Source organism: Diceros bicornis, chromosome 5 (assembly GCF_020826845.1).
Source record: "Diceros bicornis minor isolate mBicDic1 chromosome 5, mDicBic1.mat.cur, whole genome shotgun sequence".
Taxonomy (NCBI): Eukaryota; Metazoa; Chordata; class Mammalia; order Perissodactyla; family Rhinocerotidae; genus Diceros; species Diceros bicornis.
In genome coordinates, this window is record NC_080744.1 from 47,283,060 (window position 1) to 47,303,730 (window position 20,671).

Genomic DNA, 20,671 nt, shown 5'->3' on the forward strand with positions numbered 1-20,671 from the left:
CATTTGTGACAACATGGATGGACATTTTGGGTATTATGCAAAGCGAAATAAGTCAGAGGGAGACGGTCAAATACCGTATGATTTCCTTCATTAAGTAGTAGATAATAACAAAAATAAACAAACACATAGAGACAGAGATTGGATTGGTGGTTACCAGAGGGGAACGGGGGAGGGAGGAGGGCGAGGGGGATGGTTCGGCACATGTGTGTGGTGATGGGTTGTAATTGGTATTTGGGTGGTGAACAGGATGTAATCTGTGCAGAAATAGAAGTATAATGATGTACACCTGAAATTTATACAATATTATAAACCAATGTTACTGCAATAAACAAAAAATTAAAAAAAAAATGATTGCAAGGGTTCCTTCTTGATCATGTTCTCTATTGATCTGTTGCCCTTGGCTTTTGGGGACATGGAAAGAAAGAGGGGGAAAATGTCGAGGGAGAAGGATAATGGAATAGGAGGAGCATTCCTTAGAAGTTTGAACCCACTGAGTTGTAGAATTAGATATAGATTTAGAGTACTTCCTCTCCCCCAACAGCTCATTGGAGCTGTTGTAAGAGTTAATAGATGCTGTTATTTAAAATTATCTCTCGGTTATCCACACTAATGGAGCTAAGCAACAATGCAAACAAAGAAAAGTTTTTCAAAAAATTATTTTATTGGGGTAAATTGATATATAACACTGTGTAAATTTCAGTTGTACATCATTATAGTTTGGCTTTACATAGACTACATCGTGTTCACCACTAAAAGTCTAGTTTCCATCTGTTACCATGCATATTTGCCCCTTTACCCCTTTTGCCCTCCCCCCAACCCATAAGAATTTTCATTTGAATTTTAAATGCATATGTGAATTTTTTTTCCTACAGCAGACATGATACTAATTATATTTACTCATGCTATTACTAAGTTACTTTGATTACCTGAATCATACCTAAATCAGTGGTAAGTGGCTGAGGCATCAACTGAGAGACGGAGAAAGGATAATCTCCAATTTAACTTATGCCACAGACAAATCACATGATAAACAAGAGATAAATGATTATAATTCATAGGAAAAGTCAAATGCTGAATTTGTAAGCATTTCTCCAAAGACTATGAAAGTTGCAGTGGCCAAGCCCACTGAAAACCAAATCAAAGCACCTTTATTTGCACTAGCAGGTGTGTTGGGCTCTAGGTACCCAGACATCAGCCTGGCCTTTCTAATAAACTTGAGTGCTTCTGCCCCAGACATTAAAATACTCTTGGGGCAGTGCAGTGAAGATCATGTGGCAAGCAGGACATAAGTTTTGTCGATGGCCTATCTTTTCCAAATCATATTTTGTGGAATTGGGCCTTTACGGCTGCATTTTCTTCACTGACCATTTCCCCCACAAACTCTTGGCCTCTGCATTTTCTTTTGCAGTCTGGTTCTCTGGTTTGGACAAGATCAGATGACTGATGTCTCCTGGCTTGCTGACAGCCCATAAGGAGGTATGCCTATAAAATGCCACAGGCCACTGAATGTTCACTGTGAGAATGACACTACCTGGCAAAGATGGATAGTTTGCATGTGAACTACTGATGAGAAATGCTCCAGAGTAGGTACTGACCAAACTTATTTAGTGTTTGAGGCTCTTTTCTGAATTTCTTGGGATGAAAATCATTTCCAGCAAGCTGCTACTCTCATCTGGGTGCAAGGACAAGTGGTTTTTCTTCTGCATATTTTCAATACTCCCTCCTTGTAACGTCTGCACATGGAATCGTCTCAGAAGTGTAACCAGGATCGCCTTCATCATCACCATGGCGATGTACTTTCCTGCACAGGCACGGGGCCCAAAACCAAATGGCTGAAAATACCTGTAAGGAACCTATGAAAATGATCAGACAATTAGCCAGAATATTAAAAGCTAGAGTCATGCAATCTCTGTTTGATTCACCCTGAAAACACTGGTCCGTCAAAACGCTCTGTTCTGGAGTCTCAGCCGCACCACTCCTTCACTGAGATGAATGACTGTAACTCAAATCAGCCTTTTTCTCCATCCAGTTTGATTCACCCCTTTGTGACACACACCCAACCTCAGACAGTCTCCAGTTTTGCTTTTCACATAAATGTACTGGGATAAAGCAATGCAGAGCATCTTATTATAGCCACTGTTAGCATACTCAACCAGTTCTGTGGGATGGCCACAGCTTCATGACTGTTCTGCAGTCACCAAAGTAAAGACTGTTTTTGTGCAATGCCATATAACCTGATAACAAGGGACAAATTTAGGCAAAGATGTGGATTCCAGGCCTATTAGTGCTGAGCATCTAGATATTTTTAGTTATGCAAAAAAATTAATGGGTACCACAGCTGTCTGTCTTGTCCACATCTGGACTTACATAGTGCCTGGCACGTAGTAGATGCTCAATAAGACTTTGTTGACCAATTGTCAACATGGCATAGGTTGCTCATCTAGAAATAGAATGAATTAGAGAACTGGATTAATTAAGATCATGTTTCTACATCATATGCAACTGGAAAAAGAGGACACTGAGGGAACTGGCTGGATAATTCACTTTAAAAAACATCATTGCCTAAAATTTGACCTAATGAAAGCAGAATCTCCAGTATACTTCAATGATAGATAAAGCAAAAGCTGAGGCTCTTCTAATTATCAAGTCCTATTTAGAATGGGACCTAGTGCTCAGAGGGCCATTTGGTGAACCAAAGGCAGACTGCCAAAACCAAATCTTTTGGTCTCATTTGAATTTCATCTAAAGCAGAAGTGGACTTTCCTTTGCTTAGATGGTGCTACAGCTGAATCTACATGATGACAAAACGACAAGTTTAAATGGAAAAGTAGGTTGGTTGGGGTAAACAAAATTTGCCTCATTTTAGCCAAATTAAGGGCCTGGATTTTTCCCATTTCTACCTATTATGTGGCCGCCATGTAGACACCTCCCAGAGCTGGAGACCCAGCATCCTTCACTTGAGGACGAATGTGGTAGCCGTGTTCTAAACTAGGGAAAACGTGTTCTCCTGGTGGGGTGGTGAGGGCAACAAGTAAATAGAATGAAATATACATGGTACAAACACAGAACCAGAGCGGATCTAACACTAGACATTTCCAAGAGTGGCATACTCAGTTTTAAGGAAGGGCTCTTACATTCTTCTCAAAGTTTTCAAGAGTAAATTCATTGGGCTTGGGGAAAAACTCGAGTTTATGCATTCTTCCAATATTCAGGATAATGTTAGTCCCCTTTTTCACTGGGTAGCCGTCAATGACATCATCCTCCAAGGCTTTGCGCATGACAATGTCCACGACAGGCTGGTACCGCATGCTCTCATAAATACAGTTTTCCACCACTTTTAATTTTTGCATATCATCAATCCTTATGTCTCTTTCACCTGTGGGAGCAGATTAAAATGGACAAAGGAGGTAACATTACTTTCAATATGTGATGGGCTTTAAAACTCCCATAGTTTCCACAGAACAGTTTGCTCTTTGTTGAAAAAAATGTATATCTATAATTCTAATGCAAACCAGCAACTTGGGCCAAATATGTTATGTTTGGTCCATAGAGTGGTTTATAAAAATTCAGAGTTGAGGACAATTATCTTAAAATCTGGGAGATTTCGTAGAAAAGACTGGATTTCTAGAAAAATCAGAAAACCTGGTAACATTAGACCTACTTCCCCACGTGGCAATGATGGGGTGAAGTTGAGTGGCCGATGAGCCCTTTAGAAGGGCATCCACTCTGCAGTCCCATTTGGATCTACCCAATCTGCTTCAAACATTTATCTGCCTGGCCTCTGAGGTCTTTGAGTTTTGTTCCCTACTCCAAATTCCAGGGGACATTCATTTCTTCTTTGGTCAAAGTGAGATGGTGAATTTAATTGGTTTCAATGAAAATTTCTCCTCTGGTTACCTGTGTAGTCGTCTGCCTAGAACACGTCACTGATAGCCCCTCCTCCCCATCTCATCAAGAACAACCTGTTGAGGTAGAGTGGCAAGAACCCCCATCTCCCCACCACAGCAAAATGGGTGCCTCAGATCAGCTGGGTGAGCTGGGGATTGACAGATGCCCCCACTGTCTCAGACTGGCCTGACACTGGTCAGAGAGGCTGGGATTACTCCCAGAGTTGGCAAAGCTTCAGAGCATCCTCAAATGGGCTACCATGTTTGCGGAATCAAAAACAGCCCAGGGTCCTGTCCCTGTACAACTATGCCATTCAGGAAAGGTCTCATTTGGTCAGAGAACTCTAACAGCCTGTCCCTCACATACTGCTCTTTGTACACTGAAGGGTCTATTGGGGTATATTTATTTGGGGTGGAGAGGTAGAAGGGAAGATGATGGAGATGGTAACCAAAGGTGTTCCCTAGGAAGTAATTACCACATGTGTGTATCCAGAGGGGGCACGGACACATGTGTGAATGGTTCTGCTGCTTTTCCATCTTTGCAGAGGAAGTGTCGGGGGACACCATGGGGAACTAACACTTTTCACCTCTTGAGGAAATTGTATCAAAGGCTTATGGCCTCAAGAGCAATTTCCCCCTTGTTCCCTGAACTCCATCATTCTACGGCCCTCTCTTCACTCCACTGAGACTGTTTGTTGAGGGCTCTTTCTCCCACCAGCCTGCGAGCCCCATGAGTGCAGCGATGGCACTGGCTTGTTTGCCGCTGTGCCCCTGCACCTGGCACAGAACCAGCAACTGACAAGGGGCACTCGAGAAAACATTTTGGAATTTAGAGTCCGGATGTTATTCTGGCTCCTTGCTATCTACCTTGCCAGGCAATCTCCCACCTACAGCGATGCATCTCCAGACCCCTTCTCTCACATATTTAATTAACCCTTTTGTGAAATTTCTCCTCATTGTCAACTATTTCAAGCAGCACTCAAATGGTTTCTAAAAGATGGTGCCTTTCCACAACCAAATAACTTGTTTCACACAGATCGTGTAAGGTCAAGAGAGAAAAGTCTACGTCATTACTGATATCTCTTCACATTTGTCAGAAATGTGTTCCTAAAAAGATTATCCATGTGAAAGACATTCCAAATAAGGAATTCTGTTTTCTCCCAGAAAGCAATTCTGATTTCTTCCGCATGTGGCAGTGTTTCTATGGAAGGGTGTTGATATCAGACGCAGTGGGCAGAATGATGCTGAAGCAGAGGCAGAGCAGGAAAGAGGTAGTGTTGGGGAATTGCTGAGTGGGGACCTGGGGGTTCCCCTGCAGAGGAGGAGGAGAAGGTGGAGGGAAGAAGGGGCCAGTGTCACTGGATTCGGGAGAGAAGGAAACTGATAATTCCCCTGCCTTTGTTCTCCCCTCTCCTCCTCCTTCTGCCACCAACTGGAATTTCCTTTGTGGAGGGACTGCTTGAAACCCGGAAACACTGCTATAAATGATAGCCATTTTCCTGGGTGGAGCCGCAAAAGCCTTTTGTCACTGATAAGGTAGGCAGGACATTGTACTTGATGCCATGTTTTTTAAAAACAGACAAATACAACCATATATGTGTGTTTAGGTGCACACAAAAAAAAGATCTTGAAGAATACACAGCAAACTATTAACAGTGGTTCCCCCTGGAGGATGGGAATGAGGTTGGGGAGGAGAGTGGAAGGGAATGACGGATGTCATTTTCTGCTTTATACATCTTTCCATTATTTGGATTTTTTCATTGAGCATGTATTATTTTTATAACTAAAAACACACAGAAAGAACTATCTTTTTAACCTATTTGGCATAACCAAAGTGTAACAAAATGACTTGCTTTATTGTTCTCTGGGTGGATTATAATAAAAATTTTGTTTGACATCAGATACTTAGGACATAAAGAGGTGACCTTCAGAAGAAATGGTTTTCTAAGCTCTATTATTTGTTTGATAAATTCCTACCAACAACAGTCTGGATTTCCTTCATGAGTGCCTCTTCAACCTTAGGGTGCTGGGCAACGAGAAATAGCATGAAGAAGACAGAGACAGACATGGTGTCTGGCGCTGCGATCAGCATTTCCAATATGCACTGGTTCACATTCTCTCTTGTCAGGTCGCCACGTTTCTGGACAATCAAAAGAGGGGAGAAAAATTGGAAAAGTGAATCAAAGTTTCAAAAAAGGAGGAGAGGTGACACTCAAGGATCAACAACCTCAACAAAATGAAATCATAGAAATTACGTGTCTCTGTAATTGACTATGGACATTTTTCATAACAATCTTCAGCTGAGAGCTGAACCGTTTAACCAATTATCTGTGTATTTAATGTCTTTGGACTCGTCCATTCTCATATTTTGTATTGTGCAGTCATAGAGTAGTTTTAATCTTAAAGGTCAGTTTTACCAGAATGTCTAATGAGTGGGCTACTTGGTTTGGGCATTATAGAAGTACTGGAGAAAATACTTAAAAGCAGAAATGTGCACGAATTACAAGAGGGAATCTTTACACACCCATACACATATGTTATGTGGGGAATTATGGTTAGTCTAGGTCAATACCTCTGCCAAAATCAGCTCAGTGGCAAAATCCATATGGTCTTCCAGTTTCTCTGCTGTAGAAATCCTGTATCTTTTTTCATCTATCAGAACTTCCAGGGAATCTTTCAAATCCTTGCTGGAAAAAAAAAGAAGGAAAATATAATCTATTTGTACTGAGTTAAGACATCTAGAAAAATGGATTCATTTGCCATTTGTTTAAATAAAACGATCTGCTTTCATTGAAGCCATTAGTGCTTATGAATAACTGAATTTATACTTAATTCTTCACTAATATCCTTAAATTGCATACATATTATACTTTATGTTAAGGAACCAGTTAGCTAAGATTTCTAGGTACTGGTAGCAAAATCAAGGCTGGAACCTCCACTTAAGGGTTAAACACTGGTACCATAAGGCTAAATCCAATCACATTTTCTGATTTTTGATTTGGCCAGCACAGTGTTTAAATTATAAAACCAAAACCAGTGAATGCCTTTATTGGGGGTGTGCGCTCCTCAGTCTGCCACAGACACCTCCATTTCCTGTTGTCTTAGATCTACCCAGCTCACTTTGATTTTCCCAGCCCTGAAGACTACTGAGTTTGAGATTCCTGTTCTACAAAGTCAACTCAAGTGACTGAGTATTATTCTTGATATTTTTTCCTGAACCTTGCAGTTTCTGCCACACAGTAAACACTACGTGAATATTTGTTGAGTGAGTGCCTGGCTGCATAAATATGTATATGCATTTTGACAGCGTGGTGGAGGGACGGCACCCTGGACAGAAGGTCAGGCTCTAGTTTGGGTTGTTCTCTTTCTAACGTAACCTACTTTAAGTCTCTGAGTCTTACGTCTCTTTTAAACTGAAAGGATCAGACTAGACGAACAAGAAGGCCACCTTGAGATCTAAATTCTGTTATTCTTGCCTTTGTCTTTAAGTGTATGCATTCATGTGTAAGTGCATTGTTCCCCAATCTCAGGGAACAATACTCTGTATTACATTAAATGTACAAGAAATCTGTCTTTCAAATTCTTGTTGACATGGTCACCTACACACTTAAATACCCTGTTGATGTTGTTGACATAAATAGCTCTATGTTTACTCCAGCTCAGCAGGAAAAGTAAGGCAAGATTCTTTAATATTTCTGCCATTTTTTTAAAGTTTCTTTTGGGCATCTCAAGGAAGATGTTTAAACATGTTGAGAGATATTCTTCAGCATAGTATAGTAATTGTGTCATTCCAAATGAGGATGCCATCTATTGTGTAACTCTGTAAGTGTGGCTATAGACACACACACACCTCCAGATATACACCAGGGATATATTCACATGCATTCATTCATCTACCCATCCATTTGTTCAGCAAATATTTGTTGAGTATCTCCTACACACAAGGAACAGATATTCACTCAGTTGGTGGGCTGAGAATGCTCATAGCATTCCTACCTGAGCAACAGCCCCTAAATGGTCTGGGAGGTATTGAATTGCGCCTACACTCTGAATTCATAGAGAATTCCCTGATGGAACTATAGCCACTTCTGAGTACCTACTTCCTCCCTGGGCCAGAATCAGGGGTCTGTGAGTGCCCATTGGGATTCCTCCTATTCGGGTTAAAGTTGGTCCTACATAAATGTATACATCTGAATTTATATGCCCTTAAAAACTGGGAGAATTGAGTTCAATGATGGTTTTCAGGGAATAGGAAGTTTCTAACTTACAAACATGCATTACCATAATGCATCCGTGAAATTGTTGTTTGGAACTTTGAATATATTTTGCACCAAACAATGGTGGCTAGGTTACCAGTCTACACCAGAAACACCTATTTAAGATATTCTGTGGCTGAAAAGCGTTACACTTGTCATAAGAAAAAGCAGAAAACAACACTGCTGTAACATTGGGAATTAAAAGAGTCAAAAACATAAAATTGAATAAATAGGGATAGGAGTAGATGTCCCAGAATCTTCTCCATATATACATCTATGGAGAAGAAATATATATATATATATATATATATATATTTTTTTTTTTTTTTTTTTTTTTTGCTGAGGAAGATTTGCCCTAACATCTGTTACCAATCTTCCTTTTTTTGTATGTGAGCCACCATCACAGCATGACCACTGACAGATGAGTGGTGTAGGGCCGTGCCTGGGAACTGAACCCAGGCTGCTGAAGCAGAGCATGCCAAACTTAACCACTAGGCCATGGGGCTGACCCCTATAAATATATTTTTAGAGAGTATTGGCATGATAGAGAAAGACAAATACCATAGGATCTCATTTATATTTGAAATCTTTAAACAAACAAAAATACCCCTGAGCTCATAGATACAGAGAACAAATTGGAGATTGCCAGAGGGGAGAGGTGGGAGGTGGGGGAAACAGGTGAAGGGAGTCAAAAGGTACAAACTTCCAGTTATAAAATAAATAAGTCCTGGGGATGTAATGTACAGCATGGTGACTATAGTTAATAATACTGTATTGCATATTTGAAAATTGCCAAGAGAGTAGATCTTAAAAGTTCTCATCACAAGAAAAAATAATTTGTAATTATGTATGGTGATGGATGTTAACTACACTTATTGTGGCATTCATTTTGCAGTATATACAAATATTGAATCATTATGTTGTACACTTGAAACTAATATAATGTTATATGTCAATTATACCTCAATAAAAGAAAAGTATTGGCATTATTGCAAGGGCACAGGAAGGAAAGAGATTAAAAGATTTCTCTAGGTCTTTACTGCTCTACGATATAGGAGATACAAACTAGTGTTCTAACCGTTGGCAAATATAGAGAGGGAATGTTGCTGAGCTAATTTCTGCAGAAATGTAAGAGAAATCGTTATACAGTCTCATGCAATAAGTTTCTATGGGCCAGTTGGTGGAGACCAAAGCTAAACTAATGGCCAAGAACTATACAATGAGACTCTTCAGACCACCACCAAATCTGACCACAGTGAAGGAGTAAATCCTTTATCTCACTGATTCAAGTCACAATAAGCTCTGGTGGAAACTAAATGAAATATATAAGGAATCAAGTGTCCAAGTCATCCACCTAATACTCATCAACCACATGAGAATATATAAAACAACAGTAAGTTGGCTTCCTCCCTGAAGACTAATATTATTGAATTTCAAAATACACAAATAGGATAAAGGTGGGTCTTCAAACAAGTTTGGGAACTTTTAGAGACGGAGAATTTAAGATGGTGAGAGACATCTGGGGAAGATATGAACAGAGGGACAGGAAAGCTAACACATTTAGCACCCTGCTCTGTGCTAATTGCCCTACATATAGGATCTCATTAACTTTATCCCCACTCCGGAAGGTAGGTTATATTTTACTTTAAATAACTTCCCAAGACCATTTAGTTACTAACTGGTAGAGACAGGATACAAACCAGGTCTGTCTGCCCCTAGATCCCATGGGAGGTGGTAGTGTTTAGTGGTCGGCTACTTACACTCTAAAAACCCATTGATTAGCCTATAGGTCATTGGGCATTTGTCCAGTTTTCTGCTAGACTAATCTGAGACCAACGCAAAGCCATTTAATGATGGTTTCAGGATCCCCCAGAGACACAAGATATATAACTAAAGAAAAAAATCACACATTTTATTGAAGTTCATTATGAAAACATTCTTTTGAGCCTGCTGTCAATGTCTACAAGTTGAATTATGTTAAATTCATTCTGAAGCAACAGAACTATAAAATGATTCTGTGTTTCCATTTCCCCAGACATGCAAAGAGAATTTCACAGATAATAATGATAGGTTAAGCCAACCCTTCTCTTCAACTCAAAATACATTGCAGTGCCCTAGTTCCAGAGATGGAGCTCTCAGACCACCCACTTGGCCCCCTTGCTGAGAAGCTGCCTGGGCCAAAGTCTTCCTTTACTCTTTGGTCTGGCCACATGCAGCCAAAGTGCTGTAAGAAGTGTTTCATCACAACTTAATCAACAGCTCCCTTGTGGGCTCTGGAGAGCAGAAAGCTCACAGAAGAGGCCAACAATAGCAAAGACACAACCAAAAACCAATCCAGTCTCACTGATAAATTTCCTGAACTTGTATTACTTACACAGACTTTTCATACTTTCTGTATAGCCAAGAAATCTTAAAGAAGATGTCTGGTTTGAGAAGGAGAGCCTGCCACGCATCAAAATAACCCTGGATTTTAACCACGATGTTTTTTTCTGTAAAAACAAAAAAAGAGCAGAGCAGTTGAGGAAAATGTGAGCCCAAGAAGGGTACTCTGAGCAGAAAAGGTCCCCTGTAGATTCTCCCACCAGTCTGGGGTTCTAAGCTGTATATCTATACATCATGCCCAAAAGAATGGTTGGAAATGGTTAAATATATTGGTTTGATTGGTGGCATGAACCAATCACAGTTGTTAAGTTTTGACTGTGGGTAGAATCCTATTTCATAGAGCGATGAGGAGAGATACAAAAGAAACAGAAGATGGCCCCTACTTTGCAGAAATTTATATCTTAAAAGTGAACAAGGCAGACACACCAGGAAAAAAAAATCTTAGGAATGTTTAGAAATATTTAAACAAGAGCAATGTACCAAACAGCGTATCTTTACTTGAGTCTGTTCTCCTTCTCATCCCCTTGTTCAATAAAGGGCAGAATGTCAAGTCACGAGAATGAAAATTTCAGTACCGTCCAAGGGGATCCTCAGGAAGAGTGAGTTGGAGGCGTCCAGCATGATACGTCGCATGAGGGTCAACACATCGACATAGCCCAACTCATTGGTGACCTCCTCCAACCTGTCCAGATGTCTCGTCATGGCCTCAACACAAACTGTCACCATGCATGCAAGGCCAGGGCCGCTCAAAGCTGAAGGGACACATCAGAGAGTGAGCCACCACGAACTCCAGGGCATGCACAAACCATCAGGCAATTTTGGCTTCTTATGTTTGGAGCTTAATTGCCCACAGTTTTTTATTCGATAACTGGGTGGAAATTTTTATATTCTTTTCTTTTTCATTAGGAAGATTAGCCCTGGGCTAACAACCATGCTCATCTTCCTCCACTTTATATGTGGGATGCCTGCCACAGCATGGCTTGATAAGCAGTGCACACATCCGTGCCCGGGATCCAAACCTTTGAACCCCGGGCCGCAGAAGCGGAGTGCACGAACTTAACCACTACACCACCGGGCCGGCCCCTTTATATTCTTTTTAAAACTTTCTTTATTCTCCTAATTTTCTACAAACATGTATCACCTTTAGGTTAAAAATGAATGAATGGATGGATGGATAAATAAATAAATCTTATTTTAAACAAACTATTCAAAATTAAACTTTTCTTCATGCTATGGCAAATCATTTGTGAGACTGCAAATGAAACATTTAGTACCTGGGGTCATAAACCACAAATCAGTGGTTTTTCATATTTATTGTATATATTTTCCTCTTTAAAAGATTTGGATTTAGCTAGGGTGATATTTATTTTCTGTTTCAAGAGGGAGTGGGATATTGCTTAAGAACTAGTCAAATTGGACCTTAACTATTTGATCTAAGGCGCTTCCTGTTTCATTGTAATTTATATGTTTAAAATGTTAGTCTTATAATACCAAAAGTGCCCTTCTCTTAATTTTGGTTTCTCTTCAAAATACTTCCAGATTTATCCTACTCAACCAGTGCCATAACAGCTAATCAATTCTTTGTTTGCTTAGCAGTCTTTCCCACTGGACTGAGAATTCTTTAGGGGCAGTGACGACCTTCTATTAGATTGTACTTTGAGTCCACAGTACATAGTGGCCCTCAAAACATATTTGTTAAATAGAGGAATGAACGAGTGGATGGATGGATGGATGAACGAATGAATGAAAGTAGATAGGGTGAACTGGCTCTGATCTCACACTTTGCCCTGCTCTTGACCCTCTGAGCAACTAGTGGGTCCTGATATTGGGTGATCTATCTTGAAAGTTTAACTCCAAGTCTCCCTTTCTCTCTTTGTTTTAAGTTTCTTTAAACTTTCTTTAGGAGTAATCTCGCTTTATAATGTCTTTTATATTCAGACTTGCTGTTAAAGTCAGAGTCCTTGAAATGCAAAGAAAAATCCTGGGGAACTTTATAGGCATAATTCTCTCTTTAAAAAAAAAATTCAGTTGCATTGCAGAACCCCCTGAAGGCAGACTTTGCAAATAAGAAAGGAGGCCTGCTGAGTGGTTCTAGACTGTAAGATTTCTCCTAATACATAAAAAGGAAGGTTGGGTTGGTAGCATACTTTCTGACTATAGGAAGGACTTGGCAGATGGGAAAGGCCAGTATATTGTTCCCTGGGTGACTATCACATCCACAAGTGGGACAAATGATTCTTTAATGACTCAACACTTTGCATAGAGGGTTGGCTTTGAATATCGTTGGTGGTTTTCTCTCAGGCTGATGTATGATTTGCCTTTATGTCCAAAACTCTGAAGCCACATTTCAAACATATAAGCAAAATGTAATATCATTGCTTATATGGTATTGTGGTGTGATATGCTTATGTGGTATGATATAGATACGATTTTATTTTCTAAAATGTGCTAAAAAGTACTGAATTTTATCCAGGTTGAAAAAAAATAGAGCAAGGAGTCAGCAAATTCCATTACTATAGACAACTCTCTTTGCAGTTTCAGGAAACACACGCTTTTTCTCACCCCCTCCCCCACCCCCACTTCTTCATCCTCCCAGGATGGGGCCATTACCCAAGCTGCACTTAACTATTTCTCCACAGACACACTCAAGGAGTCAATATCTTCATTAACATTACTACGTTAGATACCAAAACCTGCCCAAACTTTCTACTATATCAGTAAATCTAATAAGGAGCATAACTCTAAAAGATCTGTCAAAAAATGCTTAGGACTCTCATGGATTATTAAAAATGTCAGACACAACAGTCAACTTTCCATAAGCCATTGGCCCTCTATTTTTGGCATTTAATTTGGGTTCGGTTTTGTAATGCCTTTATTAGAAAATCTGATCTTCCACATATAGAGCTAATCTAAAAAAAGTCACAAAGATTTTTTGATTAATTTCCAAGTACTATAGATTCTACTCTTTTAACATCTCTTCTGTTGGTGCCTTCCCTGTATCACTGCAGGAGCAGTGAGTTCTCACTACTCACAGTCATGCTTCCTTCCAGTTAATTGTTCACTCTGCTACCAGAGCAGTTTTTCTAAAACACAAATACGTTTATGACATTCTGCTTCAAACCTTGAATGATTTCCCATAGCTTTTGAGATTAGCTCAGCTCCTTGGCTTAGTGCAGGAGTCTTTGGTGGCTGGCCCTGCCTTCCCCTTGGCCTCATGCCTGCACTTGTCCGTGCCAGACACAAGGGCCTACTTCCAGTTTCCTGGACATGTAGTGCTATCTATCCCTCTCTGCCTTAGAGTATCCTGTTCTTTTCTCCTGTGGAATGTGTCCTTGTCACACTTTCTTAATTCGGATAGCTTTTACTTTCTTTCAAAACTCATCATAAGCATGCACTCCTCTGAAAAGCCTGCCCTGACCCCTCAGTCTGTTTTAGGTGGCCCATTTGTCTGTGCTCTGTAGCACTCTGCACACGCCTCTAGCATAACACGTCACTCAGGATGGTATTTGGTGATGTGTTGATCTGCCACTCTGCTCACCCCCACACATTATAAATTCCTCAAGGGCAGGGATCGTGTCTTGTTTATCATTGTATTCCAGGCACCTAGTTTAATGATGAGAACACAGTAGTTTATTAAACAAATAACGAGTTTAGAGATTCTATTAATTCTTGCATGTCAAGGTAGAGGATATTGGTATATGAAGGTTAACTGCTCCAAAATACTAGTTCACAGACTCCTAATACACCTGGGCCAAATGACAAAGTACAATTAAACTTAAATGTGTATAGGATCTGACAGCATTCTTTCATTTATTCTTTACAATATCCCTAGAATTCAAGTTCTATTGTGTTTATCACCTTTTGTGGATCAGGAAACTGATGCTCAGAGAGGCTGAGTGACTTGTCCAAGGTCACATAGTAGTGAAGTGACAGAGTGGGGACTCAAACTCACAACCTATAATCCTGAGTCCTGTCCTCTTTCCATTAATCCATTCTGCAATTTTGTAAGGCATAGAGGATTGATCTGCCTCAACATGAGTGGTAGGCAGAATAATAGGCCCCTAAAGGTGTCTGGGTCCTAATCCCTGAATATGGGATCAGGGAACCTATGAATATATTACTTTACACAGAAAAAGGGACTTGGCACATATGATTAAAGTTAAGGACCTTGAGATGGGGAGATTGTTGTGGATTATCTGGGGGGACCCAACCTAATCACATGAGTTCTTAAAAGCCAAGAACTTCTCGCAGCTGAGATCAGAGTCAGAAAGAGATGTGATGACAGAAGGATGGTCAGAGACGTGTGATGCGAAAAGGACTCAACCCACTGTTGCTGGCTCTGAAGGCAGTGGAAAATGCCACGGGCCAAGGAATGTGGGTGGTCTCCGAGGCTGGAAAAGGCAAGGTAGCGGACTCTCCCCTGGAGCCTCCAGAAAGAAACACAGTCCTGCCAACACCTTGATTTTAGCTCATTGAGACCCATGTCAGACTTCTAACCTACAGAACTGTAAAATAATTAATGTATTTGTTTTAAGCCCCTAAGTTCATGGCAATTTGTTAAGCAGCAATAGGAAACTAATACGATGGAGTCTACAATGGAGTTGTGCTGAGTTTTGGTGATGGTAACTCTGTGGAGGGGGATCACCACTCAGCTGGGACAGGCATAGCTTTTCCCTGTCTCAGCAGCCACACAGGAGGCATCTAGGTTCACCACAGAGGCTGGCTGGAGGGAAGGATATTGATGGTGTGTGGTAGGACCTAAAATCCATCTAGCCCCAGATTCCCTCAGTGACAACGTTTCCAGGGCATGATTATCTTCCTTGATGTTAATGCATATTCCCTGACAGCTTCATTTCCAGCATAATACAGCAAAGGGAGAAATCACTAGACAAGGAGGCCTGGGATCGGGTCTCTGCTCATCCATTACTCGCTATGTTGCCTGGGCAAAATTCACAGCCTGTCTAGGACTGTACTTCCTCAACTACATAACTCAGAGGCTGGACAAGATGATATATACAGTCCTTCCCAGTTCTAAAATTCTCTCATTTTATTCACAAATTGCTTTCTGTTAAAATGTCTGTGATGTCCGTCAATGATTCTGCAAACACATTGTTTGCCTATGCTTAATCCAACAAATGGCCGACACGCTAAATTCTTAATTGATGTGACCCTAAGCAGAGAGCTTCATCTCTGCTTCACATCCATGAAATTGCTTTGTGTATCAACGGGAAGAACAGAATTTGTGGTGGTTGAAATTGTAGGCTCACGCATGGTCTCCTGGGCCACCATTTGCTAATGTTGGAAGCTTGGGCATGCTACTTAACCTCTTTGTGCTTCAGTTTTCCCATCTGTAAAATGTTGCTGCGGGATTAAACGATCAAGTGCTTAGAACAGTGCCTACTATATAGTAAACGTTAGCTCTTATTATTATTTCAAAACCATAAAGCAGCAGAATTGGAAAATGATTGCAAAATAAGGCACATTTGTAGACAAAAGAGCAGAATAATTACCTTTTAAAAAGAAAGGTCGAACAGCTTTCCAGAGGGCTGTGTTACTGTTAAATATGATGCCATTCTCATGCATGCCCACGCACTGCAACCCGAGTTTGCTGCCGAATCGGGCAACGTAGTGATCGTGTTTCATGACGTGGAACGTACTTGATGACCTGAAGAGAAAAGAAACCTTAGAGTCCATTTTTAAGGGTTGGGAGGGCTCATGGTGATGATTTTGACTAACAGGGGCTCTCTTAGCAAATGCATGTTGATCTAAATGCAATGCACGATTTCTAGTATTCGGGTTGAAGAAGCACTTCTGTTATAAGAACATCCTTCTCTAGTTGAAATAGTTCTACCTACTGAGTACCTGTGTAAACACCATCAAAGATAGAAAACACACACACAGTCATTCCTCATTTCCCTTTCTTCTCTAACTCCAAGTCACCAAAATACTACCCCCTACTGGGGTCAGAGCTGCAAGGCTGTTAAGAAGCTGGACCCTCCACAGTTGCGGAGTCCTGAGAGCCTCCAGCCTCCCAGGTACCACCCAGCCCCACTCCAGACAGTGCTGCCCCTGCAGGAGTGAGCCTCAGGGTCGGAAGTTGCTGGAATTGCTGAAGTCTTACTTCTTTAGTTTGGAAGCAGCAGATCTGCCTGGTACCACCCGTTACCCCAGATCTCTAATCAGGCCTGGCGCCTCCACTGGGTATCATTGTGGGCTTGAAGGATATCTTTGGGCACTTCTGGCCCTGGGCTTGGCTAGCTGGGCTGGGTCTAGAAGGCTCTCTGTGGTGGGGCCAGCAGCTATCTTGAGGCTCTGCATTCTGTCATGACTGATCAAGGTCTCCAGGGTCACAGAGTTCTCCCAGGTTATAGAGCCATTAGATAGTCCTGGATGTGGCAACGCTGGGACCTTGCCAATAACCCAGCCTTCCTTGAACTTCCTGGCTCCTCCTCCACTGTTCTGCCCTCCATCCCCCACACTATGCCTGAGGAGAGCTCTCAGAGGAACTGGGAAGGAGGCAGCTCCTCTGTCTCTTCCCTTCCTACTCATTTCCTCCTTTAGGAGCTGCTTCTTGTCCCCACATCCCAATCTAACTTGGGCATGATGAAGCTCTGAGAGTTATGAAATGGTATAAAATTCTAGCTGAAGAAGTCATAAGGGCCTGCACATGTGAGGAGAATATTACCTTCTTAGGACAGTGGTAGAGAATTCTTCTGTAGAGAGAGATTCACTTTGTTGAGAAGATGTTCTCTCTATCTCTTTTTTTTTGTGGGGAAGATTAGCCCTGAGCTAACATCTGTTGCCAGTCCTCCTCTTTTTGCTGAGGAAGACTGGCCCTGGGCTAACATCCGTGCCCATCTTCCTCTACTTTATATGGGATACTGCCGCAGCATGGCTGGACAAGCGGCCAGGATCCGGGCCTGCGAACCCCGGGCCCGCGAAGCGGAGTGCGCAACTTAACCACTCTGCCACCAGGCCAGCCCCTGAGAATATGTTCTCTTAAGTCTGCTTAGAAGTTAGCCTATGGCATTGGAAGAATAAATGGACAATTTAAATAATTTAATAATTGAAAGGATAAAGAATAGAAGGATAATAATTCTCTTCAGAATAAATGGTGGGGTGGGTTTGTTGGACGGTGTGCAAGCGGCACAGAGGAGGGAGGAGGAGAGAGAGCTGGGATGAATGCTATGTGTGTGAGCATCTGGGGAGGAGAGGACTCCTGGTTCATTGCTCAGCAAAAGAGGGGCTTTGGGAGAAAAGAAGCCTGTTGGGAATTTATGAAGTTGAGAATTGTGGGGTGGATGGAATAAGTTCTTTTTTTATCTATCGAGAGAAAAATTAAGAAATGCTGCAGGTGACTGCATTTCCTGTGGAAAGGGGCTGAGGTTGGAAAATAGATTAGTAAGCAGGCTACCTGGATGAGAGCTAAGTTATGGCTGTGGCCTTGAAGAGCATGAGTCAGGAAACCGGAAGTCAAAGGTATCCTGAGTTGATAAGCTATAGGGCTAACTCTCACACAGCGATTAAGAGGTAGGGTGCGAGAAGACAGATGGGTGGGGTTTATCAGAGGCCAGAGAGGATAATAAGCAGGACGAGTTGTGTTTTTATGTCCATTGTTTTCATAAATGCCAATATTGTGACACGAACACCACTTGGAGAAATCAAATGAGATTATCTAAGGGATACGGAAGGAAGTCAGTGCAGTGAGGAAACAAAGCAGACAGAATGGGGCAGAAGGAGGAGCAGGCAGCCAGACCCCAAAATCCTCACCCACAGGGGTGCATGGTTACAGCTGAGTGAGCGAGGGAAGAAAAGTCACATCTTAGTCACCTCCCTTCAAGGCCCAGCCTTTTATACATGAAGCTGGAGCATGGCACCTCTGAAGCATGGGGCCCTCAACCATCCTTGTCCTGCTGAGCGGACAATAGGAACACAGAGTACAGAGAGGCCCACGGAGCTAATGCTCAGGCACAAACAAGGTCTCATTTATCACCTCTACCTCCCTATGCTAACAAAGCCTCTTCTAAGTACATTACCCAGACTCCTCTGAGGGGCATGAGAACAGGCTCTTCGGATTTCAAGGCCTACGTCACAGTATTTACATGTGGACAACACAGCCAAATGCAAACTCCTCTTAGGAAAACGTGAGTGTAGGCAGATTGACTTCTCTCCATATATATATATATTTTGTGTGTGTGAGGAAGATCAGCCCTGAGCTAACTTCCATGCTAATCCTCCTCTTTTTGCTGAGGAAGACCAGCTCTGAGCTAACATCTATTGCCAATCCTCCTCCTTTGTTTTTTTTTCCCCCAAAGCCCCAGTAGATAGCTGTACGTCACAGTTGCACATCCTTCTAGTTGCTGTATGTGCGACGCGGCCTCAGCATGGCCGGAGAAGCGGTGCGACAGTGCGCGCCCGGGATCCGCCAGTAGCGGAGCGCACGCACTTAACCGCTAAACCACGGGACCGGCCCCCTCCGTATATTTTTCTGCAACTTCAAACAATTTCCACATGAGTATATTCAAATTGATAGTCATTTTTCTTGGAGATAATGAGAAAAAGGGAACAGGAGCAGAGTTTGGGAATTAAAAAGAGGGTCAGAGTGGTTAGCAGAGAAGGAGTAGAGGTTTTCCGCAGTGCAGCTGTGGGAGACGTGAAGACAGCCGAGGCAAGGTAAGCTGTCATCAGTCTGTATCTCAGCTGTGTTAACAGGGCAGGAGCTGCCCACCAGGGAGTGCTCTGGTGGGGATCTGCCATAGGCAGAGCTAAAGCCACGTAACTCTTCGACTTTGGGGCTTGAGAACTAAATGGCTCAGGTCTGCTAGGTAGATTAAAATAGATCCCCCAGAGCTTGTTCCACCTGAGGATTAGAAATTATCCCATGTCTCCAAGAAATTATCCCATGTATCCCATAGAAGATGGAAAGTATCTGCACAGTGCCCCATTGTGCAAGATGCATAAAATATTACTGGTGTTATCTTCATTTTAGACGTTATTTTTTTATTTTGGTGAACTTAATATTTACGCAAGTTTTCGCGTGTTCGCTGCAACTTTGGTTCTTCCTCTCTACTTCTCCACTGAAATTTTGCTTTGGAACTGCAAAATCTCCTACTACGGGGGTTTTCTGAACATGGAACCCTCAGAGATGAGGAGTGGCTTCTGCAGTTTCTGCAACTAGTTCTTACACTGGGCTAGAGTGGCCCTATTAACACTTGCTCCTCTCTCTCAAAGTTGACGCTTAGCTCCTAAAAAGATGACTTTGCCTAAATGAGGTTGTTCAGCTGATGCACATTCCCATAGATGACGGGGGCCGGAAGAGCTCTGCGCTGGCTGAGTAGACCAGGCTGTGGGTTAAGTATGAGCCAGACTCTCCATGTGTGACGGATTCCACAGTCCTCTTTAAACTTTACAAGCAAGCCCCTGAAATAATGTCAGTGTCAAGGAATGAGAACAGAAATATTATGTGAATAAATTATTTACTTGATATCTATTTCAGGAAAAAGAAATCCTGTTTTCAAATCAAAGCACTCTCTACTAAGTCAAATATTCTCTTGATTTGATTCCAGATAATATTCATCAAATGAACCTGAGTTTTGGACAAGTTTTCCTCTTCCTAGCAACGAAAACAAAAACAAAAATCCAGATGCTTCTATTTGTGTTGTAGGGAATTAGATTGACAAACAGCTAAAATTTTGTCCTGCACAGAAAAATCATGCTCTAGAAAGGACTGAAATTCTTATGAATTAATAGCTGTCAGGGGCCGGCCCGTGGCGTAGCGGTTAAGTGTGTGCGCTCTGCTAATGGCGGCCCGGGGTTCGGATCCCCGGCGCTCACTGACGCACCGCTTCTCGGGCCATGCTGAGGCCGCGTCCCACATACAGCAACTAGAAAGATGTGCAGCTATGACATACAACTATCTACTGGGGCTTTGGGGGGAAAAATAAAAATAAAATAAAATGAAAAATTAAAAAAAAAAATAGCTGTCAGAACACTGGCTTTTCTTACTTCCCTCTACCTCATTCTATAATTAAAGCAGAAAGTAAGTAATTTGTATACTCTTTATTCATAAACTCGTTTATCTACAAATTTTAAGTGCTTAGAGGACAAGCAGAACACTATTTTTCTGCTCTGACCCCTAGAGCTTGT

The 20,671-nt window shown here is 41.8% G+C and overlaps 1 protein-coding gene across 1 annotated transcript in view; it reads right to left on the bottom strand.

The window, feature by feature from the left end:
- Positions 1-351: 351 nt before the first annotated feature.
- The window catches only part of LOC131406078 (aromatase), a 110,956-nt gene continuing 90,636 nt past the window's right edge, over positions 352-20,671 (bottom strand). Inside the window, exons 4-10 of the mRNA XM_058541572.1 lie at positions 16,036-16,190; positions 11,101-11,277; positions 10,518-10,632; positions 6,460-6,574; positions 5,865-6,027; positions 3,135-3,376; positions 352-1,853 (exon numbers count right to left, since the gene is read on the bottom strand). Of these exons, the coding sequence (XP_058397555.1) occupies positions 1,605-1,853; positions 3,135-3,376; positions 5,865-6,027; positions 6,460-6,574; positions 10,518-10,632; positions 11,101-11,277; positions 16,036-16,190 (1,216 nt within the window). The 3' untranslated portion in view covers positions 352-1,604. The remainder of the gene's footprint in view (positions 1,854-3,134; positions 3,377-5,864; positions 6,028-6,459; positions 6,575-10,517; positions 10,633-11,100; positions 11,278-16,035; positions 16,191-20,671) is intronic.